This window comes from Brachyistius frenatus, unplaced genomic scaffold (genome assembly GCF_029030835.1).
Source record: "Brachyistius frenatus isolate BFR_SWC_R1_liver_20210118 unplaced genomic scaffold, ASM2903083v1 Contig_250, whole genome shotgun sequence".
In the NCBI taxonomy this organism is placed as follows: Eukaryota; Metazoa; Chordata; class Actinopteri; family Embiotocidae; genus Brachyistius; species Brachyistius frenatus.
Window position 1 is genome coordinate 374,992 of NW_027210849.1, and position 27,223 is coordinate 402,214.

General features: G+C 47.4%; 1 protein-coding gene across 2 annotated transcripts; it reads left to right on the forward strand.

The window, feature by feature from the left end:
- On the forward strand, positions 1-27,223 carry clmna (calmin a). 2 transcript variants are annotated; one of them, XM_069720770.1, is made up of 13 exons: positions 1-240; positions 16,944-17,005; positions 19,396-19,491; positions 19,626-19,709; positions 19,781-19,873; positions 20,548-20,744; positions 20,851-21,044; positions 21,945-22,027; positions 22,102-24,081; positions 24,566-24,729; positions 25,034-25,121; positions 25,301-25,353; positions 26,983-27,223. In XM_069720770.1, exons 1-13 carry the CDS (start codon positions 156-158, stop codon positions 27,104-27,106), a joined length of 3,303 nt encoding a protein of 1,100 aa, XP_069576871.1. In that variant the 5' UTR covers positions 1-155; the 3' UTR covers positions 27,107-27,223. The 2 variants fall into 2 exon arrangements, with proteins under 2 accessions (XP_069576871.1, XP_069576870.1); XM_069720769.1 differs by having other exon boundaries at positions 2-240; positions 25,031-25,121.

Below are 27,223 nucleotides of genomic sequence, written 5' to 3' on the forward strand. Positions count from 1 at the left end.
GCTGCTGCAGTCTGAGCCCGGCGTGCATGGAGCCCCCTCGGCCGGCCGGACAATAGAGAGCTCGCCTGCCCGCCTGCAGCCGCCGTAGCGTCGCCTCCTCCGGCCGGAGCTTCCCGAGTGTTCCCGTCCAGGATTCCCGCATTCCGCCGCTCCAGATGGCAGGACACGAGTGGGAGGACTGGTTCGAGCGGGAGGAGTTCATCGGGCAGATCAGCGACATCCGAGTGCAGAATCTGCAAGGTAGGAGCATCCCGTCGGCTGCAGAGAGTCATGCTGTTTGTATCGGAGAGCTGGGTGGCCTCACCGCGGCTCCATCCCCGCACAATCACCGCACACAGACTCACCGCGGGGCAGGAAACTTTGAAAGGGAGTAGCACTATAGTAGTAGGAGTAGAGTTCAGGTGCTTTAAAGAGTGAACAGCAGTCCCAAACTTTACAGGTCCGGTCCTCTAACACGTCCGCATTTCACTACCATTGTCCTGGACTGAGTCGGTGCTCAGGGGCCCCTCAGGGTGTCCCGGACCTGAAGAGCCTTCAGTCTCTGATATGTGACTGTAACTGATGTCTCCGACTTTTAAAAGACTAAAACACATTAATTATGGAGCTGTGATCATTAATAAACTGAATGATCAACAATTTCAAACCATCACTGAAACAGTTCTTACTCAGTTCTCAGTTTGGAACCAAACCCATGTTGAGTTCATTATATTAGACAGATGAGTGGAGAATCTGTGTTTGTGGTTGATGTGAACGCAACAACAATCAGTCAGCAGCAGAATGAAAGTGTCCTGAACATCTCGGCTGTTTTAAGGAAACCCGTCTTCAGGAACACTTAGAGGAGTATCGGAGTGTTTTATACATCCACCATGAAGTAGAAGGAATTACAGGAGACAGTTCAAATATAATGCAGCAGAAGTTTTGACTCCTCTCATCAACACAAACCACAGATTGATGAATCAGGACACAAATACTGGGTCAGATATCAGCTTTTAAAAAGAATCTTTCGTTTGGATTTGATCCTAAATGAAAGCTTTGTGACCTGCAGAACGTTTCCTCCATGTTTTATTCCTGATGTCCTGCTCTCTACCTGTAGTTTAGTTTCACCCCCTTCTGATGATGTTGTTGATGAGGTCACTCAAAACATTTTTAGATATTACATTTCAGCGATGATGTCACTCTCTCCACCTCCAGCCAGTTCTTCACATCAGAGCCAATAATAACAGAAGTGAGCCGTTACATCACCTGAGCTCTGACGGGGTTTATTACTTTGAATGTGTTGAGCTGCAGGCTTCACGTCCAGCTGATCCGCCGCTTATAAAGTCGAAGTTATGAACCGTTGTTTCCGTCAGTGTTGTGTTTGTTGCTGCAGAAGACTTTTATCTTCATATATTGTAGATGATCAGAGGTCCAGGGCCAATGAGGTATTTTATCACAGTCTACAGTACTAACAGCCTGCTTTTGATTGGTCTGGTGTTGTTTCATATTTCCACCTCTCTGCTGTTTGAACCGGACCGACCCGGTGGGTCACGTGGGAATATTTAATACTTCCTAAATGTTTCCAGTTTTCCAAACAGGGCTTCCCAGAGATCAGAGGCTCAGTCCAACAACGCTTGTTCTTTAAAGTGGAAGTAATTGATTTAATGAGTGTGGTGAGAAAGGACGCTTTGTTCAGCTCTGACCCACTTCACCCTGCAGCCCGACCCAGACCCGTTCTGATGGACTCAGAGCGTCACTGCTGGTTCTGTGTTGGCACCAAACACTCGTGGAACTGTGGAACGGCCTGATGACACGGAACCAGAAGTTCTGCTGGTCTGTGACTCAGAGAAAACTTTATTTCTACTGAAGGAAAGCTGTTAGTTTCAGATTATAAACTCAATCATGTTTCTTTTTGTCTACAGCAGCTTTAAATTGACTTCATTATGACACTGAAAAGTGTTTAAAGCTTCATTCTGAAGTTTTCCAGTCATCTTGTTGCCAGAAGCAACATTTTACGAAAATAAATGCCTGTTTAAATATCCTGCAAACATGGAGCAGAGGTCACATTCATTTAACGTGAACATCACAGTCTGTTTCTAAAAGAGTTCGTAGCTTCAGGTCTGTAAAATGGTTCTGATCCAGAAGTGTCTTCAGCTGCAATACCAGCGAGTGCCACTAGAGGTCGGCTCCAAAAAGCCTCCGGCTCCATAGACTCCCATTCAACTTCTCTCATCAAATCCAAAGTGAATAAAATGTGTCCATCAGTTATCTCGGTGTTGTTAGCTAAAGTCACTCCTTCTTCTTAGTTTTCTGGAGGTCCATCTGAAAATAATCCCTCATTCATTAGAAAAGAAGATTCAAGAAGACCTGTTTTTGGGGGCGTGTCTGTTTGATTGACAGGCCTGTGGTGCAGTCAGGTTGCAGCTATCGGTGGGCGGGACGTAGTATCGTCAGGTTTCCGATCAGATCGGTCAGATCCACCGCTGGCTCCTCCCCCAGCTCGTCCAAATATGGTCACTTCCTGCTCCAAACCGCTCCGAACTAACAATTGATCAAATAATTGAAGGTTTTAGAGGTAAAAACGAAATTTAATCCGTTTTAAAGGACCATTCTGTTTTGTTCCTACTTGGGTTTTATGTTTAGTTTTTCCAGTGACAGTAATAACTACGTTATTAATAAAAAAATCTCTAAACTTCGTCGGTCTGCTGTTGTGATGTTAAAGCAGTTGTCTGATTACAGTCGTTACTGTGGTGACTACAAGTAAACCAGAATTATACTTTCACACTACATACTACTTTTAATTTCAAGTCTAAAGTTGTGTAGAAAAATAAGTTAATCCAATGAAAATTATTACCTTTTTTAACAGATTTAAACGTGCAAACATTTGATCGGCTTTGAAACTTGTAACTTGATTAACAAAAGTAACTTCTTCCCTTCATTTATCACTCCTGATTTACACTGCTCAAAAAAGCTCCCGCTGACGCTCTGCAGGACAGAACCAGGACATATAGACAGGATAGACCGGCATGCAGGCCATCAAACCCTGAAACATTAAGATGAAAGTCGTGGCCTGCGCTAGCAAATTGTTTATCTGAGGGCGACATCGGCAGCTCTGGACGGAGCGTCGGCCTCCACGTTATCAGCCCCTCGGTTCAAGCAGAACCGCGTCTATTTACACCAGGAACCATGTGACCATCACGACGGTCAATGGCTCTCGAGAGGTGAACGACCCACGAGAAAAAACTCACAATGAAGAAATGATCAGAGGAGAAACGTCCTCGAGAACCTCAAACCTTCAGATAACACTTGGACCCGGTCGGTTGTGGACGTATCGGCCTCCCGTTCCAAAGAAAAGACTAACTGGATCTGTTGGTAGATTATTTTGGTAAAAACCTGCAACACCAACTGATGAAGGAAAGAACTGAATGTGGTCTGACAGGACCGGTCGAGCTCCACCTCCACACTCAGGCTCCACCCCCATACTCAGGCTCCACCTCCACACACAGGCTCCACCCCCACACTCAGGCTCCACCCCCACACTCAGGCTCCACCTCCACACACAGGCTCCACCTCCACACACAGGCTCCACCTCCACACTCAGGCTCCACCCCCACGCTCAGGCTCCACCTCCACATACAGGCTCCACCTCCACACTCAGGCTCCACCCCCACACTCAGGCTCCACCTCCACACTCAGGCTCCACCCCCACACTCAGGCTCCACCTCCACACACAGGCTCCTCCTCCACACTCAGGCTCCACCCCCACACTTAGGCTCCACCCCCACACTCAGGCTCCACCTCCACACTCAGGCTCCTCCTCCACACTCAGGCTCCACCTCCACACTCAGGCTCCACCCCCACACTCAGGCTCCACCTCCACACTCAGGCTCCACCCCCACACTCAGGCTCCACCTCCACACTCAGGCTCCACCTCCACACACAGGCTCCTCCTCCACACTCAGGCTCCGCCCCCACACTCAGGCTCCACCTCCACACTCAGGCTCCACCCCCACACTCAGGCTCCACCCCCACACTCAGGCTCCACCTCCACACTCAGGCTCCACCCCCACACTCAGGCTCCACCTCCACACTCAGGCTCCACCTCCACACTCAGGCTCCAGAAGGTTTCAGCGTCACGACGTCCCCGATAGATGAAGTGAGGATGTGATTCCTGTTGGAGGAGGTTCAAGGTCCTGATGCCAGCTGACTCTGTTCAAGTGGACAGAGACTCATGTTAGAAACCTTAGCGTGTTCACTAACGACACGCTTCACTACATGTGAGCTGGGCATTCCTTCTCAGCTTTAAACGCAGCTTTTCTTCTCATCTTGGACTCCTACCAGATTTTTCTTTTTTAAATGCAGGAGTTTTGTGCTTTTGTCTCTTTTCTCTGAGAGTCGTCTGATGAGCTGAGAGCTTTGAAACAACGGCTGTTACATAACAGAGACTCTGAGCATCACAGCACCGAGCTGAACCTTCCCACACACACACACACACACACACACACACACACACACACACACACACACACACACACACACACACACACACACACACACACACACACACACTAACTTAAACACACATCCAACACTGCCTCCCACCTCATTGCAGGTTTCTGTCTGATCCGTTACAGTACGACGTTCTGCTAGTTTATACAGCAGCTTCATCACTGTGGTGAACTGGATGTTTTCAGGTAAATGATGACCACTAATAACTCTGGAAGCACACGGTGGGAGGTGTCGGTTAACTTTCGGTAACCGGGGGGTTTAACTGGACGCTGATGATGCAGTGAGGAAATTAAATGTTCACGATTGTCTTTAACGGTCAAAGTTGTCATGTTGACATTTAATGTGTATCAGCTGATCCGTAATCAAATTCAGACAATGCAAATGTGCATTATTCACTATTTCTTGTGAACAGTGGTTACGTCACAGGTATATTTCAACAAGTAGCCCCACACAGTTGTATTAATATTGTACAGCAGAATGAGCGATATTCTCTTTTCATAATAAAAGGTTTTTAACATGTCTGGTTTAAACCGGACTGGACCTGCTCAACTTCTTCCTGGTATGTTTCCCAGAGAGGCAATTTTTGATTTGATCATTTAAAGAATCAAAATGATGGGATGTGTAAATTATTAACCGATATTATTAATTGGATTTCATGAGACTTTGTTGGTAAACGGACATGGATGATGACATCACCACCATGATGTCATGACGGTTCAACAGAACGTCTGCGTCATTGTCAGGCTGCAGGGAGCAGTGGTCTAAATAAAGACCCTGCCCAGTTGCATTATGGGAAAAGCATGTCGTTGTTTTCATTGTCTGCTGTTTTTTTAATTTAAACTTTATGGAAGCCCAATTAGACTCAGCTGTTAACATGAAGGATGTGAGGAGGCTCAGCAGCAGAAGGAATCAGGGTTCCTCATAAATGTACGTTTGATAGAAGAACGGCTGACTGAAATAGAACCAGATAAACATGAAACCTGGCACGACTTGATTTTGTTTTGATGGTTGCTAGGATACCGCTCCTCCCACTCGGAGGAGCGAAGTACCATTTTATCCCAAGGTTGACAAAGACGGCGCCAGCACAAAGTTTCTCTGTAGAGACGTCAGATTACGGTCTAATCTGAAGTGGAGGCAGGTGTTGGTGTGAGAGCAGCCCGGTTCTGTTCTGTACTGGACCCGTCAATCAGTGGACATCAGGGCTGATTCAGGGTTTACTGGTCCCAGTCCGCCTGCTGACTCACTCTTTGATCCAAAGAAGTCATCGTAACCAACAGTTTTTAATTAATAACTCGATAATGGTACACGTACTCGTCCCAAACCGTTGATCGGCCAATCAGAGGCTGCGATGTGAGCAAGTTTCAAAATGATTTCAAAATACAATATTTACTGAAATCTACGTGAAGACGACATATTATAAGATATGAAATGTTCTGTGAAGAAACGTTGGAGGCTCAGAGGGTTTTCTGCTGCGGTGGAAGAAACACGTCTGGTGGAAACATGTCGTTCACCTCAGAGACGAGCTTCAAGTCACAGGAACACACACACACACACACACACACACTAGTGCACAAACACACACACACTAGTGCACAAACACACACACACTAGTGCACAAACACACACACACATAGTGCACAAACACACACACACACTAGTCCACACACACACACACACACACACACACTAGTGCATAAACACACACACACGCTAGTGCACAAACACACACACACACACACACACACACACTAGTGCACAAACACACACACACACACACTAGTGCACAAACACACACACACACTAGTCCACAAACACACACACACACACACACACACACACACACACACACAGTGCGCACACACACACACACACACTAGTCCACAAACACACACACACACACTAGTGCACAAACACACACTCTAGTGCACAAACACACACACTAGTGCACAAGCACACACACACACACACTAGTCCACAAACACACACACACACACACACACACACACACACTAGTGCACAAACACACACACGCTAGTGCACAAACATACACACACTAGTGCACAAACACACACTAGTGCACAAACGCGCGCACACACACACACACACACACACACTAGTGCACACAGGCACACACTAGTGCACAAACACACACACACTAGTGCACAAACACACACACACACAAACACACACTAGTGCACAAAGTGTGTTTGTGTGTTCAGACTGGTTTCACGTGTTGAGTTCTGAGCTGTTGAGGATTCAGAAACGAGTGAAGGATTCTCCATAAATCACAGAAGTGACGAGGAAACGATGGCGTCAGGAAGAGTTCAGACTTCTCTCTGATCATCTGCTCACAGCGGTGACATCACAGCGGTGACATCACAGCTGAGGAGACGTGGAGCTCTGCTGCTTCCTGACTGTCAACTTCAGGCTCCACAGACTCTGCTGAGTTCTGAAGTTCAACTCAGACTCGACTCCTCTCGTCAGCTGATCCTCTCCTTCCGTTTGCGTTTCCTCGTCCACGCTGTGAGTCGTCCGGCAGCAACGACTTAGAAACTTCACATCTGTTTCACTCACCGTAACTCACTGGTAGAATTCAGCAGCTCATGATGAACGCACACCATCACAACAGACTCACAAAACATCCTCATTATAAAAGAAGCTCATCCTTATCTGCAGTCTCAGCATCTTTTCAAATGTGTGAGCAGTGTGGTCATGTGCAAGCTCAACATTCAGACTATGACATCATAGATGTCCTGTGATGTGTTCTCTGAAGGTTGTTGGAGCTTCATGTTGCTGGTCACTTCCTGTCTGGACTGCATTTTACACACGACTCTAAAACACTGAACATCATCTGTGTCACTCACTTTGTTTTTAAAAAGCACCGTAAGACTATAAAGTTGGAGGATTGTGTTGTTGGAGGATTGTGTAGTTGGAGGATTGTGTTGTTGGAGGATTGTGTTGTTGGAGGATTGTGTAGTTGGAGGATTGTGTTGTTGGAGGATTGTGTAGTTGGAGGATTGTGTTGTTGGAGGATTGTGTTGTTGGAGGATTGTGTAGTTGGAGGATTGTGTTGTTGGAGGATTGTGTAGTTGGAGGATTGTGTTGTTGGAGGATTGTGTTGTTGGAGGATTGTGTTGTTGGAGGATTGTGTAGTTGGAGGATTGTGTAGTTGGAGGATTGTGTTGTTGGAGGATTGTGTTGTTGGAGGATTGTGTTGTTGGAGGATTGTGTTGTTGGAGGATTGTGTAGTTGGAGGATTGTGTTGTTGGAGGATTGTGTTGTTGGAGGATTGTGTAGTTGGAGGATTGTGTTGTTGGAGGATTGTGTTGTTGGAGGATTGTGTAGTTGGAGGATTGTGTTGTTGGAGGATTGTGTAGTTGGAGGATTGTGTTGTTGGAGGATTGTGTTGTTGGAGGATTGTGTTGTTGGAGGATTGTGTAGTTGGAGGATTGTGTTGTTGGAGGATTGTGTAGTTGGAGGATTGTGTTGTTGGAGGATTGTGTTGTTGGAGGATTGTGTTGTTGGAGGATTGTGTTGTTGGAGGATTGTGTAGTTGGAGGATTGTGTTGTTGGAGGATTGTGTAGTTGGAGGATTGTGTTGTTGGAGGATTGTGTTGTTGGAGGATTGTGTTGTTGGAGGATTGTGTTGTTGGAGGATTGTGTTGTTGGAGGATTGTGTTGTTGGAGGATTGTGTAGTTGGAGGATTGTGTTGTTGGAGGATTGTGTAGTTGGAGGATTGTGTTGTTGGAGGATTGTGTAGTTGGAGGATTGTGTAGTTGTGTGGATCTTTACTTCAACAGTTTCATTTAAATCTGAACAGAATCTTCCAACATGAAGTTTTTCGAAGGCGAAACTGTTTCAACAGGAAGAAAGCTGAAAGTGTGTAAAGCAACACATTCATGATGCGACTGAATAAAGAGCACTGAGGTGATCGTCTGTCCAACAGGAGGGCAGGCAGGTATTCTACAGGTAGTCTACATCATAGTCTACAGGTAGTCTACAGGTAGTCTACATCATAGTCTACAGGTAGTCTACATCATAGTCTACAGGTAGTCTACAGGTAGTCTACAGGTAGTCTACAGGTATTCTTCAGGTAGTCTACAGGTATTCTTCAGGTAGTCTACAGGTAGTCTACAGGTATTCTACAGGTAGTCTACAGGTAGTCTACAGGTATTCTTCAGGTAGTCTACAGGTATTCTTCAGGTAGTCTACAGGTACTCTACAGGTATTCTTCAGGTAGTCTACAGGTATTCTTCAGGTAGTCTACAGGTATTCTACAGGTATTCTTCAGGTAGTCTACAGGTAGTCTACAGGTATTCTTCAGGTAGTCTACAGGTAGTCTACAGGTATTCTTCAGGTAGTCTACAGGTAGTCTACAGGTATTCTACAGGTAGTCTATAGGTAGTCTTCAGGTATTCTACAGGTAGTCTACAGGTATTCTACAGGTAGTCTACAGGTATTCTACAGGTAGTCTACAGGTATTCTACGGGTATTCTACAGGTAGTCTACAGGTATTCTACAGGTGTGCAGCCGCGAAGATGCAAAGCAGGATGCAAATCTGTCATTTTCCATAACTCCGACCAACCAGCTGTCCTTCGGCTCTGCTGCAGCATTGGAAACATCCTGAACACCTCCATGTAAAGCAGACTTTACTTATTATAAAGACAGATGGACAAGATTAAAGTTATTCAATAGAAACACAGAAAGACATTACAGTTTAATTTAATAAAATAGCCACCTATCATTTATGTCCCGGTCTACAATGGTCTGAATGCTTTAGGTTAGGTAGTTACTTTATTAATCCCCGAGGGGAAATTTTAAGTTTAATATTACATTCATCCAGTCATATACTTTGAGTTTTACAAACCTAAAATAAGATCAGACTCAGTTCATCCAGAAAGATGTGTTGGGCCAAATAAAAGAAGTTGAGCTGGGAGAACATTGATCCTGAAATCAGCTCCATTCAGTTGAACAGGAATAAACCTCCAACTCATTTTGCCTGAGAGGAGAGCAGAGAGAGAAAAGAGCAGCATAGACAGATAGCAGGAAATAAACACGGTTCGGTTCAAGGACATCCGAGTCTGTCCAAACTACAGCTGAGACCCTAAAATAGACCAAAGACAACAAATCAAATGCTGAAACTGAGAAATGTTATTGTTTTATAAAAAATGTGATGTCAGCAACATGTTTTTAAGAAGTTGTTCCAGGATCATGTTCACCACTGAGCTGCATCACCTCTTCTTTTAAAAACACTCTGTAAACGTCTAGGAAGTGAGGAGACCAGTTTCTGGAGTTTTGAAAGTGAAATGTGGTTCCATTCTTGCCTGTTAGAAGATTTCGGCTGCTCAACATTCCGTTTTTATTCACATTTATGTTATTCTTCACATACCATGAAGTCCCTGAACCTTTCTAGTAGCTGACCAAACGTTAGGATTTCATGTGTTTTCATGGTGCCCGGCGGTAGACATGAATCCTTCTGGCTCACTAACTTCCTCCTGCTGCTGCAGAGCGACGGCACGGCGAGTGCTCAGAGACAAACACTGAAAAGTGCTCCTTTTATAAAGCTCTGCCCGGTTCCTCCTCTAAAAATACACAGGCTCTTCTTAAAAGTTCACTGGTTCCTTTATTGGGTAGACCCTCCACCGCTAGTGATGTAAGTCTGAGTGAGCTCACCCGGCCGTCTGATTGGTCTGCTGAGAAACAGCCTGGCAGTAACTCGCTGAAGCAGAGCGGTATCCGAAGGGTTAACGGCAGCGATGACAGCCTCACCACCCCGCCGTGTTTCTAAGAGACCGTGCTCTCCGGCTGACCTGCGGCCCCCGGGGGCGTCCGCTGAGTAGGTAGAAGAGCTTCAGGAAAACACACCGCCCACCAGGGAACGCTCCTCCCTTCTCCACCGGATCTCTGCTGATGTCTCGCTCTGTTCCACCTCCGCGGTCACAAACACTTTCACCATCTCTGTTTACCTTTGAACACCTGAAGAAAAGTCGCTTATTTTGCAGACGGATCCGTCCAGCCTTCGGAGCGCTCTGTTTTAGTGTTTGGTCACGAAGGTATCCGTGTGTGTTGTGTGATATTAGATGTGTAATCATACCTCTGAGTTTCCTCCAGAAAGCTGCTGACTCGTAGAATCTGCTGGAAGATGTTTGACGCGATGACATCAGCAGGTGTGTGATGTGTTGAGCTCTCAGTTCAGTCGAACAAGTTCTTCCTAAAGACGATGTAATCCGAGGGATCAAAGCCTTCATGTCTTTAGTTGTCTGATAAGTTCTCCGTGACTGAAGGAGCTCAGAGGACTTTGTTTTGGTACATTTCACCACCTGGTGAGCTCATGTTCCTCTGAGGATACAATCACACTCCAGCTTCAGTTTATTTGCTCTGAACTGGAGGCTTTTCTTTTATAACTCTCACATGTTTGAATTTTGGTAGAGATGTGTGAGAACAGAGTGAGCGGTGAACAGCTGGGTCAGACAGACGGGAGTCTTCAGTCATTGGGAGACGTCTTCTTGTGTTAACCGTCCATCAGCGAACATTCAGGAGGACCTGCTGAGGTTAACTTTGGATTTGACTCAGAATAATGAAGCTGGTTGGACGAGCTCGCTAACATGACGTTGTAATTAGAGACGAGCATTTCAGGCACAATTATCTGTTTATAACTGCTCTGCATGTTTTTGGATGATGGGAGGAAGCCGGAGAACCCGGAGAGAACCCACGCAAGCACAGGGAGAACATGCAAACTCCGCACAGAAAGGCCCAGGACCGGATTCGAACCCGGAACCTTTTTTGCTGTGAGGTGACGGTGCTAACCACTGCACCACCGTGACGCCCAAAAGTTCACTGCTTCATCTGAACTCATTTAACTTCAACACTCAGCCGTCAAAGGAACATATTTTTCCTTTAAATTAAATAATACATTTTGTTGATAAAAATAGATTGAAATGTGAAATTATTAGAAATAAATATTCAATTTCATGCAAAATGATATTTTCTGTAAACGTGCATGAACATGTTCTTGTTCTGCTCCCATGTGAAGTGTTGACAGGAAGCAGGAGTCTCTGCTCTTATGTAATCCTGCTGGATGATGATGATGATGATGATGAAACGCTGCAGTTTGAAGGGATGCCCCCCCCCCCCCCGATCCCTCTCCTCCCCTCCCCCTCCCCCCAGAGCGGCTTGATGAATATTTCAGTGGAGGAGCTCCTCTGGTGTTTCCTCCATATTCGAACTGTCCCTCTCCTGCTGATGAGGTCCCTGAACGTCTCAGTGAGTTTGTGTCGGTGGATCCAGAAGGACTGCAGGCGCTTCTTTGTTCTGTCCATCAGAGGGAGGACGCTCGTCTTGGCTCTGATGAGACAGAAATCAGAGACACTTAGAAGGTCCTCTTATCGTGTCATTTTATTCAGAAATCATAAAAGATCCTGTAATGATGGAGTTGATCAGCGAGGTCGTAAACACACTGACTCCATCTGAAGTATGAAATCAGATTCAGTTCTCACACTGGATTCAAATGAAGAACATCTGTAATAAAAACAGAAATAGAAACGTTGAACATGTAGTAGACTGGTGACTCTGGTTACTGCTGTTGTCATGTTTACTCTGTGTGCACTGGTTGCTATAGTTACCATTGTGTCGCCCCCAGCGTTGTTGTGTAATGGCTCTGGATGGATGTGATCCTCCTCTTCATCAGGTGGAGACGAAGCTCGAGTTCCACCTCCTCTACTGGTCTGTGGTCTGTGAGACAGTAGGAGACAGGAGGAGACAGTATGAGACCATAGTAGATAGTAGGAGACAATAAGAGACAGTAAGAGGCAATAGTAGATTGTAGGAGACAATAGGAAACAGTAGGAGACAATAGTAGATAGTAGGAGACAATAAGAGACAGTAGGAGACAATAGGAGACAATAGTAGATAGTAGGAGATTATAGTAGATAGTAGGAGACAATAAGAGACAGTAGAAGACAATAAGAGAAGTAGGAGACAATAGTAGATAGTATGAGACAATAGTAGATAGTAAGAGAGAGTAGGAGACAATAAGAGACAGTAGGAGACAATAGTAGATAGTAGGAGACAATAGTAGATAGTAAGAGAGAGTAGGAGACAATAAGAGATAGTAGGAGACAATAGTAGATAGTAGGAGACAATAGCAGACAATAGTAGACAGTAGGAGACAGTAGGAGACAATAGGAGACAGTAGGAGACAATAGTAGATAGTAGGACACAATAGGAGACAGTAGGAGACGATAGTAGATATTAGGAGACAGTAGGAGACTGTAGGAGATAATAGGAGACAGTAGGAGACAATAGGAGACAATAAGAGACAGTAGGAGACAACAAGAGATGGTAGGAGACTGTAGGAGACAACAGGAGACAGTAGCAGACAGTAAGAGACGGTAAGAGACAGTAGGAGACTGTAGGAGACAACAGGAGACAGAGGCAGACAGTAAGAGACAGTAAGAGACAGTAGGAGACATATGCTTTGTTTGTATCCACAGAACAAAGAAGCCACAGAAGTCTTTAATAGATGTGTGTTTATTAAGTCCCACTTAATTGTATTTGCTCACCCCCCACCCCACCCCTTAACCCTTGTCCCTCTTGTCCCCCTTGCCCCCCCCCCCCCCCCGCCGCCCGTCCCATCATTCATGCTGCAGTCAGCAGACATGTGGAGCCTGTAGTCTGTTTGCATGACAAACAAATGAGAGATTTCAGTCTCCAGCCAGCTGATCTGAGAACAGTGATATTAAACTGAGTTAAACCTTCAGTCTGAACCATGAGGTCATAGACATATATATATATATATATATATATATATATATATATATATATATATGTATGTATGTATGTATATAATTACGTCTACGGTGACGATCTCCCGCTGCTTTGGTCTCCCACCTGACAGACACACTCTAAGCAAACAGGAAGTGTGTGTGAGATGACCTCATCATGTTCAGAGGGAGAATAATGTGTCCGGTCTGAACACACCTGAAGCTCAGGAAGTAATCTGAGAAGCAAACGTGTCTTCTGACGGGGAAAGGACTTGTTGTCGGATTGTGTGTCTGTGTTTGTGTGTCTGAGTGTTTGTGTGTCTGTGTGTTGTTGGAGTGTGTTTGTGTGTCTGAGTGTTTGTGTGTCTGAGTGTTTGTGTGTCTGTGTGTTGTCGGAGTGTGTTTGTGTGTCTGAGTGTTTGTGTGTCTGTGTGTTGTTGGAGTGTGTTTGTGTGTCTGAGTGTTTGTGTGTCTGTGTGTTGTTGGAGTGTGTTTGTGTGTCTGAGTGTTTGTGTGTCTGTGTGTTGTTGGAGTGTGTGTACTTGTGTATTATTGTGTAGAAGAGGACGGTGCTTCACTTTCAGGTTCATCTTTTAAAATGAACGTTAAAGTATCCTGTTAAATCTTTTTGTCAACAGTTTGTGGCTCCTCCCCCAAAGCACATTTTACCTTTTAAAATTAAAAACATGCCGATTTTAAGAATTAACTGAATCTGTCAACATTTCTCAGAAATTTGCTTCTGTTCTTCTTTCAATAAAAACTGAATGTAACTGGAACTTTACTGTATGTATGAATAATTAATTATAGTATGAATAATTAATTATAATCATGGAATTTCATTGAATATCAGGGAATTTTTAGAACTCTTTTCCAGACAGAGACAGTCAGCTGATTGGATCATTTTTTTGGACGAAGTCCTGGAATATCAGGGAATTTTGTTTGCATGTTTAAAGTCAAGTTGTCATTTATAAAAACATAATATTTTCCATGTAGTTTTTTTCATATGTTTTTTATTTCACGTGTTTCCCGTCCTCCCTAAATGGTTTGATCCTCCTTCCATTCGTCAATAAGTTTCTAACGCAAATATGTAGGAAATTGTAAATTTCAAGAGCTTTGGCTACAGAGTGATAAAAATAGACAACAGAAAACAAAATATAAAATTTGTAAAACTAATAATTGTGCAGCAGGTTGAAGCAGTGAAAGGTTTTGTACTGAAAACAGTTTAGTTTGTAAAATGATGGAGATGAAATGATGTCTGTTGTCTGCTCAGCACAACATCCTGTTTGTCTGTTGATTCGAGGTTAGGCAGTTTCAGTGTCAGTGACAGTCAGAGAGTTTCACGTCTGACTGGAAACCCTGTTTCTAGTAAAAGAGATGTTTGTTGGCTACCGGGCCAGTGAGAATACAAAAGGGGCAGTAAAACGGCTCCCCTTCCTGTGTCTGCTCTGACAATGATTCATGAAATAAAGCCTCAGTGACACCTCTTGAATACCAACAGCGAAGCAGAGAGGACAGAGTGAGACGACTGTCGGCCCGTCAGGTTACAGATCGATGGAAACGATCGGTGATCACAGCAGAGCTCTCGTTAGCCTCAGAGGACCACAGCAGATTATCAGTGTGTCTCCGCTGATCCATTCTGGACATAACAATGAAGAGCTGACTGTGCTGCCATAGTAACCCTCCCATAGTAACCCCTCCCATAGTAACCCTCCCATAGTAACCCCTCCCATAGTAACCCTCCCATAGTAACCCTCTCACAGTAACCCTCCCATAGTAACCCTCCTATAGTAACCCTCTCATAGTAACCCCTCCTATAGTAACCCTCCCATAGTAACCCTCTCACAGTAACCCCTCCCATAGTAACCTTCCTATAGTAACCCCTTCATAGTAACCCTCCTATAGTAACCCTCTCATAGTAACCCCTCCTATAGTAACCCTCCCATAGTAACCCTCTCACAGTAACCCCTCCCATAGTAACCCTCCCATAGTAACCCTCCTATAGTAACCCCTTCATAGTAACCCCCCTATAGTAACCCTCTCATAGTAACCCCTCCTATAGTAACCCTCCCATAGTAACCCTCTCACAGTAACCCCTCCTATAGTAACCCTCCTATAGTAACCCTCCCATAGTAACCCTCCTATAGTAACCCCTTCATAGTAACCCCCCTATAGTAACCCTCTCATAGTAACCCTCCCATAGTAACCCTCTCACAGTAACCCCTCCTATAGTAACCCTCCCATAGTAACCCTCTCACAGTAACCCCTCCCATAGTAACCCTCCCATAGTAACCCTCCTATAGTAACCCCTTCATAGTAACCCCCCTATAGTAACCCTCTCATAGTAACCCCTCCTATAGTAACCCTCCCATAGTAACCCTCTCACAGTAACCCCTCCTATAGTAACCCTCCTATAGTAACCCTCCCATAGTAACCCTCCTATAGTAACCCCTTCATAGTAACCCTCCTATAGTAACCCTCTCATAGTAACCCCTCTCATAGTAACCCTCCTATAGTAACCCTCTCATAGTAACCCCTCTCATAGTAACCCTCTCATAGTAACCCCTCTCATAGTAACCCTCCTATAGTAACCCCTTCATAGTAACCCTCCCATAGTAACCCTCTCACAGTAACCCCTCCCATAGTAACCCTCCTATAGTAACCCCTTCATAGTAACCCCTATAGTAACCCTCCTATAGTAACCCCTTCATAGTAACCCTCCTATAGTAACCCTCTCATAGTAACCCTCCTATAGTAACCCTCCTATAGTAACCCTCCTATAGTAACCCTCCTATAGTAACCCCTTCATAGTAACCCTCCTATAGTAACCCTCTCACAGTAACCCCTCCCATAGTAACCCTCCTATAGTAACCCCTTCATAGTAACCCTCCTATAGTAACCCTCTCACAGTAACCCCTCCCATAGTAACCCTCCTATAGTAACTCCTCCCATAGTTACTCCTAATATTTAATGCTGCAGTCCCAATCCATAACAGTAACTTATTATTATATAATAACTCTGCACTGATTAAAGAGAGACCAGAGAGCTGTTGTATTTCATAATGTTCTTTATTCCAAACATAAATATTTTACATTTTGTAAAACTAAATGGAGAATCTGGAATCATATCAGACAAAATAAGACACATGGGTCTATGATTTAGAGTCCATGCTTTATTCCTTAAAAGAAATTCAGCTGAATATCAGAACCAACACTATAAAATGTCTCCTTGTTTTCTTTAAAACTTGTGAATTATTATATATTCAAAGTAATTTACTTTCTTTAATTGAATTTAACTGTGCCATAATTAAATGGAAAAACCTCAAAGAAAATAATTTGAATTTGAATGCATCATTTTAAGAACAGAAGAAAACAATACCTGCGTTTTTACCTGAGACTCACTCAGACCTCAGGTGTTTTACCTGAGACTCACTCAGGCCTCAGGTGTTTTACCTGAGACTCACTCAGACCTCAGGTGTTTTACCTGAGACTCACTCAGACCTCAGGTGTTTTACCTGAGACTCACTCAGGCCTCAGGTGTTTTACCTGAGACTCACTCAGGCCTCAGGTGTTTTACCTGAGACTCACTCAGGCCTGTGAGGACCTCGTGGGTCTGTACAGACTGACGTCTCTTTTACTCTGATTGGTGCTCACTGGCTTCCTGCTGCTGATGGCTGACTTCCTGTTTCTGTGTTGCAGTTGAAAGAGAAGTGGTGCAGAAGAGAACGTTCACCCGATGGATGAACCTCCATCTAGAAAAGGTTTGTTCAGCTTCCTTGATCCGACCTGAGTGGAACAAGATCATCTTTCTTTTATGACATTTCAGCCCCAAACCTCAGAGAAGCAGCGTGTTCATGCCTGTAACAGCCAGCAGAGACTACTGAGCATGCTCAGTGCGTGTCTTCCTCTGCAGCTCAGACACGTGCAGAACATAAACAGCAGTTACCCTCACTCTGAATTATACATGTGGCCCGTAGTTAAAGTGTCACTGGGCTGTAAAGAGCCAATCGGAGGGAGCCGTGGTGATGTCACATGACTCACTGCAGGGCTGCATGTACGGTCAGCGGGGGGAGGGGGGGGGGCTCCTGCTCAGTGGTCTGGGTCACATCCAGGAGAAATGTCCTGTCAACACCGTCAGGGAGGAAGAAGACACATCGATTAAATGAGCTGTTGTAGTTATTATTTCTGCATCTCCTTTATCATAAAAAAAGAAAATACAGAGTTAAAGAAATCAATGTGTAAATTTAAGCCAGGATATGTTCCATCTTCATCATGTGACTGATGGAGAACTGTCACAGAGGACATTTAGAAACAGCATCTTCATTTCTATTAATGCAGCAGTTTATTTCAAACTTAGTATGTTGCTGTTGTGATGAAAAAGTCTTCAGGAAGTGTCCTGTTTCTGTTTACTGAGCATGTTTACCTGTTTACTTTTGATCATTTTCATCATCAGATAATCTGCTGCTCATTTTCTGCTTAATTTCTTCACTTTTTGTCTATAAAATGAAAATAAAAATGTATAAACTAGTAAAGAAAACAGTCTGTTATCTTTAAATATCCAGAAACAATAAATCCTGTTGCTCTCTATCACTGACCTAAACGGTCTGTTAAGGTGCAGTAGTACGATGTTCTTCAGAATAGATGGAGGTCAGCGTGTCTCCAGTTTGCGTCGGCATGGAAACAAAGCGATGTCCTGCTGTAGTTTATCCTCCTAAAAAACAGCTGAAGCAACCAGTTTACGTACAGACAGAAGGATGGTGGGGTGAGTCTGGGTGAGTTTGTCTGAATCGGGGTGAGTCGGGGTGAGTTTGTCTGAGTCTGTTTGAGTCTGGGTGAGTCTGGGTGAGTCTGTCTGAGTCTGGGTGAGTCTGTCTGAATCAGGGTGAGTTGGGGTGAGTCTGTCTGAGTCTGGGTCTGAGTGAGTCGGGGTGAGTCTGGGTAAGTTTGTCTGAGTCTGTTTGAGTCTGGGTGAGTCTGGGTGAGTCTGGGTGAGTCGGGGTGAGTCTGGGTGAGTCTGTCTGTGTCTGTCTGAGTCTGGGTGAGTTTGTCTGAGTCTGTTTGAGTCTGGGTGAGTCTGGGTGAGTCTGTCTGAGTCTGGGTGAGTCGGGGTGAGTCTGGGTGAGTCTGTCTGAGTCTGGGTGAGTCTGTCTGAATCAGGGTGAGTCGGGGTGAGTCTGTCTGAGTCTGGGTCTGAGTGAGTCGGGGTGAGTCTGGGTAAGTGTGTCTGTGTCTGTCTGAGTCTGGGTGAGTCTGGGTGAGTCTGTCTGAGTCTGTGTGAGTCTGGGTGAGTCGGGGCGAGTCTGGGTGAGTCTGTCTGAGTCTGTCTGAGTCTGAGTGAGTCTGTCTAAGTCTGTCTGAGTCTGTCTGAGTCTGAGTGAGTCTGTCTGAGTCTGTCTGAGTCGGGGTGAGTCGGGATGAGTCTGTCTGAGTCTGGGTGAGTCTAGGTTAGTCGGGGTGAGTCTGTCTGAGTCTGGGTGTGTCTAGGTTAGTCGGGATGAGTCGGAGTGAGTCTGTCTGAGTCTGGGTGAGTCGGGGTGAGTCTGTCTGAGTCTGGGTGAGTCTAGGTTAGTCGGGGTGAGTCTGGGTGAGTCTGTCTGAGTCTGGGTGAGTCGCAGAGTCTCCTCCAGCCTTTTGTTTTCTGTCCCACAATGAGCTTCTCTCTCTCTCTCTCTCTCTCTCTCTCTCTCTCTCTCTCTCTCTCTCTCTGACCCACTAACTGACAATCACACATTTGTCTTCTGTCATCTTGGAAAGTTCCAGTCAGCCCCCCCCCCCCTCACACACACACACACACACACACACACAGTGCAGACATGTCCATATATGTCCTCAGACTTCAATCATTAAAGACAGACTTATTCCAGTTTATGTTTATTTATATTTAGGAATCAGTGTATTAAAAGTGGCAGTTAACGCTCCCCTCTGTCTCCCCTCTGTCTCCTCTGTGTCTCCCCTCTGTCTCCTCTCGGTTTCCCCTCTGTCCCCAGGGGGGGGGGGGGGGGGGGGGGGGGGGGGGGGGGGGGGGGGGGGGGGGGGGGGGGGGGGGGGGGGGGGGGGGGGGGGGGGGGGGGGGGGGGGGGGGGGGGGGGGGGGGGGCCTCTGTCTCCTGTCTGTTTCCTGTCTGTCCTCTCTGTCTGTCTCTTGTCCTCAGTGTGACCCTCCCATTGAGGTCCACGACCTCTTCCAGGACATCCAGGACGGTCGTATCCTCATGGCTCTGCTAGAGGAGCTCTCCGGCTGCAAACTGGTCAGACTGAAACACTTTCATTTTCACACATGTAAACTGAGCAGTAGTTGTTGTTGTTGTTGTTGTTGTTGTTGTTGTTGTTGTCATCGTGTAAGCAGTTTATATATTTTTATATATTCTGAATGAACTCACAGCTTCAAGGGTTCAAGAAGTCCTCCCATCGTATCTTCAGACTCAACAACATCGCCAAGGTGCTGTGTTTCCTGGAGGAGAGAAACGTGAGTGTGTCGGTTGTTTCCTGCTCCATGAATGAATATCGCTGCTGCATACACAACGTGTGTGTCCTCAGGTGAAGCTGGTCAGCATCGATGCAGTTGATGTTGCTGACGGAAACTCCTCCATCATCCTGGGACTCATCTGGAACATCATCCTCTTCTTCCAGGTCAGAAACTTCCTCCTGACGATTTGTTCTGATCCGTCATTTTATTTAAAACCTCGTCATCACATCATCTGTGTGTTCATCTCTGAGATGAGGTCAGGAGTAAGAAACCGTTGCAACATCAGTGTGTAAGCTGCGGGTGGCGCTGCGGGTGGCGCTGCTGGTGTTGATCTCACCATTAACGGAGCAGGTTCTCCTGCAGAGCTGACGTGATGCTGCTATTTCCACCGTCGCCGTGACTCTGACGAGTAAACTGAACCCAGATCCTTTGGATGATTGACGGACTCCGATTCTGTGTTTGCATCCTGTTACCACGGTAACCGTTACGCAATAAGTCATTTTAGAGTCTGGGATTTTGACCAGTTTGTTGTCTTTAAACAGGATTTGAAGCCAGAGCAGGTCTGACTTTATACCCGGGATGGTTTCTGTTTAATGTACGTTTCATGTTTCCACGGCGACCTCTCTCTCTCTGGTGGAGGTCTGTGAGCAGCACAGAGAGGAGGAACGTAACCTCTGAGCTCTCTGCAGCTGCTCAGGACTGTGATTATTCTTATTGGTATTAATAGCACGTTGTCAGGTGAAGTGTCAGCGTAACACAGCCTGGTAAAATAACACAGTGGGATTCGATACTGAACGGCCTGAAAGAGAAGTTGATCCATCTATGTGTCTCCTCGCAGATCAAGGAGCTGACGGGGAACATCCGGAGCCAGTTCCCCTCCACCTCCAGCCTGTCCTCCATCCCCACCAGCTCCGACTCCGACGCCTCCCACTGCAGCTCACCGTCAGACGAGAGGCAGTCGGCCTCCGCCGCCATGAGGGAGCACAGCAGGGCCATCAAGAAGCTGCTGCAGTGGGTGCAGAAGAGGACACGCAAGTGAGTCTACTGTGGGACATAAAGACTGCAGGCTCCGCCTCCGAAAACAGTGACGAGGTAATGTGGTGTCTCTCTCTGAGTTTGTCTCCGGACCGTCTCTCCGTAGGTACGGCGTGGCGGTGCAGGACTTTGGGAAGAGCTGGACGAGCGGTCTGTCCTTCCTGGCTGTCATCAAGTCCATCGACTCCAGCCTGGTGGACATGAGGAAGGCCCTGCTGAGGAGCGCCAGGGAGAACCTGGAGGACGCCTTCAGGATAGCCCACTACAGCCTGGGGATACCACGGCTGCTGGAGCCCGAGGGTAACCACAGCACACCTGACCTTACATGTCACCACCATCTGGTCACTACCATCACCTAGTTAGCACTGAAATTCACCTCTAATGATAAACTGCAGGCTCTCTGAAGGAAACAAAGAGCCGTCTCAGCGGTGACGGCAGTGTCTCTAATGTGTTCATCATGGGCGAGGTGAGGGTGAGGTTGGGGTGGGGTGGGGTGAGGTTGGGTGGGGTGGGGTGGGGTGAGGTGGGGTGGGGTGTGGTGAGGTGAGGTGAGGTGGGGTGGGGAGGGGTGAGGTGGGGTGGGGAGGGGTGGGGTGAGGTGGGGTGGGGAGGGGGTGGGGTGAGGTGGGGTGGGGTGAGGTGAGGTGTGGTGAGGTGAGGTGAGGTGAGGTGAGGTGAGGTGAGGTGAGGTGAGGTGAGGTGAGGTGGGGTGGGGTGAGGTGGGGTGGGGTGAGGTGGGGTGAGGTGAGGTGAGGTGGGGTGAGGTGAGGTGAGGTGAGGTGAGGTGAGGTGAGGTGAGGGAGGGAGGTGAGGTGAGGTGAGGTGAGGTGAGGTGAGGTGGGGTGGGGTGGGGTGGGGTGGGGTGAGGTGAGGTGAGGTGAGGTGAGGTGAGGTGAGGTGAGGTGAGGTGAGGTGGGGTGAGGTGAGGTGAGGTGAGGTGAGGTGAGGTGAGGTGAGGTGAGGTGAGGTGAGGTGAGGTGGGGTGAGGTGAGGTGAGGTGAGGTGAGGTGAGGTGAGGTGGGGTGAGGTGAGGTGAGGTGAGGTGAGGTGAGGTGAGGTGAGGTGCTCTCAGGGAAAAGAAGCGAACCTCATTTTTAAGTGTAACATCAGATGTGAACATCGTCCTGCTTCCATTCAGACTTCAGATCTAACATTCGTCATGACGACTGACTCGGAGCCTCGCTGTGTTTTTATGTCCAGATGTGACCATGAACGCACCGTGTGAGCAGGCCATCATCACCTACGTGTCCCAGTTCCTGGAGCACTTCCCCGGCACGGAGGAGGTGAGGCTCCCCGACACTAACATGGACGGCCGAGCATCAAACACGTGGTCCTAACTTCCTGTCTTGTCTCCCAGCCGGAGGACACCTCCCAGCTGATCGAGCGCAGCGTCTCGATGGGCCGACTGAACTTCAGAGACGCCAACTCGGAGCTGTTGAAGAACGGAGTCCAGCGAGGCAGCGTGAAGGAGCGCTCCTCCATGTTCCAGAGGGACGCCATCCAGGCTCCGCCCAGAATCTTAACCTCCTCCATCTCAGAGGACCGAGGCCTCCCGTCTCCGTCCTTCAGGGCTGCGGCTCGGTCCTGGTCCAGTGAAGACGTTCTAGATGATCCCCCCCACGTGGGCGACGTGTCCAGCAGTGTGCCCGAAGAACCCAAAGTACCCACCAAGGAGGTCTCCACCAGCTCTGAGTCCCCTCAGCCGTCCTCCAGTCAGTCTCCGACCGGGTCCTCGGTACCAGAGTCTGTGAACACCGAGTCGCTGGTCGGGGACTCGGCCATCGGCTCCCCGGACTCCTGGCTGGACTCTGAGTCGGGAGGGAAGTTCGGCGAGAGCCGCAGCGACAGCTCGCTGTGTGACAGCGGGACGGCCTGGGAAGTGTACCGGGCCACGCCAGTGGACGTGACTCCTCTGGACGAAGGACCGGTCCCGTCCATCACGGACTCCTACACCGATGAAGGGATTTACTCTCTGAGCTCTCTGGAGAGCAGCCAGGGCCGAGTCCAGGGACCACTTGAGGAAAACCTCCAGAACCAGAACCAGGACGTAGCAACAGAGCTGGTCCCGGATCAGAGCGAAGCTGAGATTATAAGAGAAGTGGACTCTGAACAGACGGATGTCAGTCAGCTTCAGAAAGATCAAGAACAAGAACCTTCTTTTGGTCCAGGGAATGCTGAAGTACCGGCCCAGTCCGCTGCTCAAGGTCTACGTAATGCTGACGAACCAGATCGGATCCAACTGATCTCCAACACGGAACCACCTCCGCCTGAACTCGTGGAGACAAACAGGACTTCAGGACAGCTGGACGATCCGAAGAAAGACATGGACGTCATTTCTGTTCAGAACCACGAAGGACAAACTGAACGTCAGGAAACCGGAAACAGTCACGAAGATGACGGAGAAACACAAGACCAAGCCAGTGAAGGACTTTTGAGAGACGACCCAGAGAGGAACACACTTTCGGCCAATCAGGAGGGAGCATCAGAAAGAAGTCCGGTTCCCGGCGTGGACATGGTCGTCCCTCTGATCTCCATCTCCAGTGAGCCGGAGGAGCCGGAGGACGAGGAACAAGGTGTCCCAGAAAGACAGGAGGACAAAGATCTGGACCAAGGAAGTGAGGGAACCGACCCGGATGTTAAATGTCCTATAAGCCCAGATGAACTGAGCCGTGTGTCCACTGAAGACGAAGACAAAGTCCCCGTGGAGAATCCCTCCTGTCCAACATCAGAAAATGGCAAACCAGCACTAGAAAGTGAAATGCTGGACGATGCAGACGGACAGAACCTCAGCAGGTCCTCTGGTGGAGTCGGATGTGGGACAGACACAATCAGTGAGGACGAACAGAACCGTCCGTCTCCTCAGGACAAGTCTCAGGCAGGAGATGACCCGACGGCCGGAACAGAACTCACCAACACTGAGCGGGACACAGATTCAGCGGATATGCCGGAGGGACACCGGGACAAACCGGTGGACACCGTCTCTGGCCGTCCGCTCCCCTCAAAGACAGACGGGCTGGTCTGTGGTGAACCGGCTCATGAGTCCAGGAACTCCTTTTATACAGACTCTCCTCCGGAGGATCTGGTCGGCGACCTGGTTGAGCCCATGGACCTGTTCTACCCGGACAAAGAGGAACCCATGTTTACAGAACCGCTGGACTCCGAGCTGCAGAGCTGGCCGTCTGTCCTGAGCGTCTCCGCTCTGCAGCCGGCGCCGACTTCACAGACGACACCAGAAAACCAACAACTGGAGCGGATGGAGGAAGACTTCAGGGACGGGGTGGTTCTGATGGAGGAAGACTTCAGGGACGAGGTGGTTCTGATGGAGGAGCAGGACCAGGTGAGTCTCATTCCAGTCTCTGCAGCTCTGAAAGTGTTGTTGTCCATCCGTCTGTCAGCTGATAAAAACACCTCGTGGATGTTGAGGAGGTTAACTTAATGATGTTCTATGTTGATGTTCCTCCTCATCCTGAGGGAGGAGATCGTTCCTCCTCTAAACAACCAGACTGTGGTCATTAAATCGTAATAAATTTAATGGTGATCTGATTATTAAAATGGAGTTTGTCTTTTTAAAGTCCCTCCAACTCTTTAGGATTCATTTCATGGCAAAACACATCCAGTTTCATCCAGATGTTGCAGTGGTGGAGATCCACTGACCAGCATATGTTAAATGTCCTGATGTGAACCTCAGTGACTGAGACACGACCCGTCCTCACAAAGACACTCTTACTGCCTCCATCTGTCCCTGATCAACATCTGTCCCTGATCAACATCTATCCCTGATCAACATCTGTCCCTGATCAACATCTGTCTGTCTCCATCAGCTGATCTCTGAGACTGTCCAAGAAGCATCATCTGAGTCCCAGCAGCAGCGCTCGTCTCATGGGGACACGCCAGCAGGACGTCTGTACGGACACGCCCTCTCAGACCTCCGGGAGGCGGAGACACAGAGTCCGGTCTCTGTCGGGGAACACACACACACTCAGAGGTAGGTTTCTATTCTTAGTCCTCCACTAGTGATGTACCAGTGGACCGCCCGCTCTGATACGTACTTCCATAAACGTTCTGTTTAGAGTTTCCAGTGAAGGAAAATGAATGACTGCAGCTTAAAGGAGAAATTCGTAAGAATTCAGTCTCTTCAGTTTTTAAACCACATTTGGACAGCGAGTCGTGTTGAATTTCATTCTGGATATTCAGAGGGTTTCAAGATTTAAGATATTTATCAATCGCTGCTGCTTTTCCTGGTTCCGCCCTCTCCTGTCAAGTTCTGACGGATTTTGTCTCATCAGCAGTGACTCCAGAACTTCCATCCGACCGGACGAAGTCCAGATCGCTCCGATTCTCCGTCACAGGAAGGGAGCTCGCTTCGCTGAGTCCAAGGTGCGTCCGATTCTCTGGTTCTCTGGTTCTCCGGCTCTCTGGTTTTCTGGTTCTCTGGTTCTCTGGGTCTCCGTTTTTCCGGTTCTCTGGTTCTGTGATTCTCCGGTTCTCTGGTTCTCCTCCTGTGTGCAGATGTTAACTCAATGATGGCTGTATGTGACTGTGTCTGATGTTCACAGGATGCTCAGAGAGCTGCTCAGACAGGAGACCACGACCAGGACGCCGCCTTCTGGTAAAAACTGTTTTTACTCTTACAGCTCATGAGTTAAAACTAGATAAGGAACAAATATGAGAACATGTTTCCCCGAGACGTTTGTGGGACGTTTGTGAGACGTTTGTGGGACGTTTGAGATGTTTGTGGGATGTTTGTGGGACGTTTGTGGAACGTTTGTGGGATGTTTGAGACATTTGTGAGATGTTTGTGAGACGTTTGAGGGACGTTTGAGACGTTTATGGGACGTTTGAGACGTATGTGGGACGTTTGTGAGATGTTTGTGGGACATTTGAGACGTGTGTGGGACGTTTGTGAGACGTTTGTGGGATGTTTGTGGGATGTTTGAGACGTGTGTGAGATGTTTGTGGGATGTTTGTGGGATGTTTGTGAGATGTGTGTGGGACGTTTGTGGGACATTTAAGATGTTTGTGGGACGTTTGTCAGACATTTGTGGGATGTTTGAGATGTTTGTGGGATGTTTGTCAGACATTTGTGGGATGTTTGAGACGTTTGTGGGATGTTTGTGACACATTTGTGAGACATTTGTGGGACGTGTGTGGGACGTTTGTGGGACGTTTGTCAGACGTTTGTGGGACGTTTGTGGGATGTTTGTGGGACATTTGAGATGTTTGTGGGATGTTTGTGAGACATTTGTGGGATGTTTGAGACGTTTGTGGGATGTTTGTGACACATTTGTGAGACGTTTGTGAGACATTTGTGGGACGTGTGTGTTTGGACGTTTGTCAGACGTTTGTGGGACGTTTGTCAGACGTTTGTCAGACGTTTGTGGGACGTTTGAGACGTTTGTGGGATGTTTGTGGGACATTTGAGATGTTTGTGGGATGTTTGTGAGACGTTTGTGGGACGTTTGAGACGTGTGCGGGATGTTTGTGACACATTTGTGAGACGTTTGTGAGACATTTGTGGGACGTGTGTGAGACGTTTGTGGGACGTTTGAGACGTTTGTGGGATGTTTGTGGGACATTTAAGATGTTTGGGGGACATTTGTGAGACGTTTGTGGGACATTTAAGATGTTTGGGGGACGTTTGTGGGACGTTTGAGACGTGTGCGGGATGTTTGTGACACATTTGTGAGACGTTTGTGAGACATTTGTGGGACGTGTGTGGGACATTTGTGGGACGTTTGTGAGACGTTTGTGGGACGTTTGAGACGTTTGTGGGATGTTTGTGGGACATTTGAGATGTTTGTGGGATGTTTGTGAGACGTTTGTGAGACATTTGTGGGACGTTTGAGACATTTGTGGGATGTTTGTGGGACATTTAAGATGTTTGGGGGACGTTTGTGAGACGTTTGTGGGATGTTTGTAGGACGTTTGTGTCCTTCAGCGCCAGACTTGCGTCCTTGAGCGCAATCAGTTCGGACTGATCAGTGGGAACACGTCAGCTGATCAGTGGGAACAGGTCAGCTGATCAGTGGGAACACGTCAGCTGATCAGTGGGAACACGTCAGCTGATCAGCAGCTGTTTAGAGAACGTTTGACTGGAACATAACAGACCTTTACAGGTAGAAGTCAAACTTTCAGTGTGTTCTGGTGTTTTTGTACAGAATGAGACATGTTAGCAGAGCTGCTGATGTCTTCAGGTTGTGTGTCTCCTCTGACCTCTGACCTCGTGTGGTGTGTTCAGGTGCAGTGAGATCTGGGAGCTCCACCTGCTGCTGCTGCTGTGGCTGCTGCTCTACTGCTTCATGCTGCTGCCTCAGATGGACCTGAAGACGCTGCCGGGAACACTGCTCAACCTGCACCGCTGAACACACACACACACACACACACACACACACACACACACACACACACACACACACACAGACACACACACACACACACACACACACACACACACACACACACACACACACACACACACA

Excerpts from the sequence above, each read along its gene's own strand:
- clmna (XM_069720769.1), top strand. The coding sequence starts at position 156 with ATGGCAGGACACGAGTGGGAGGACTGGTTCGAGCGGGAGGAGTTCATC. Across the intron at positions 19,492-19,625 it reads AGCTCTCCGGCTGCAAACTG|CTTCAAGGGTTCAAGAAGTC; the intron begins GTCAGACTGAAA and ends ATGAACTCACAG. Across the intron at positions 25,122-25,300 it reads CTCGCTTCGCTGAGTCCAAG|GATGCTCAGAGAGCTGCTCA; the intron begins GTGCGTCCGATT and ends TGATGTTCACAG.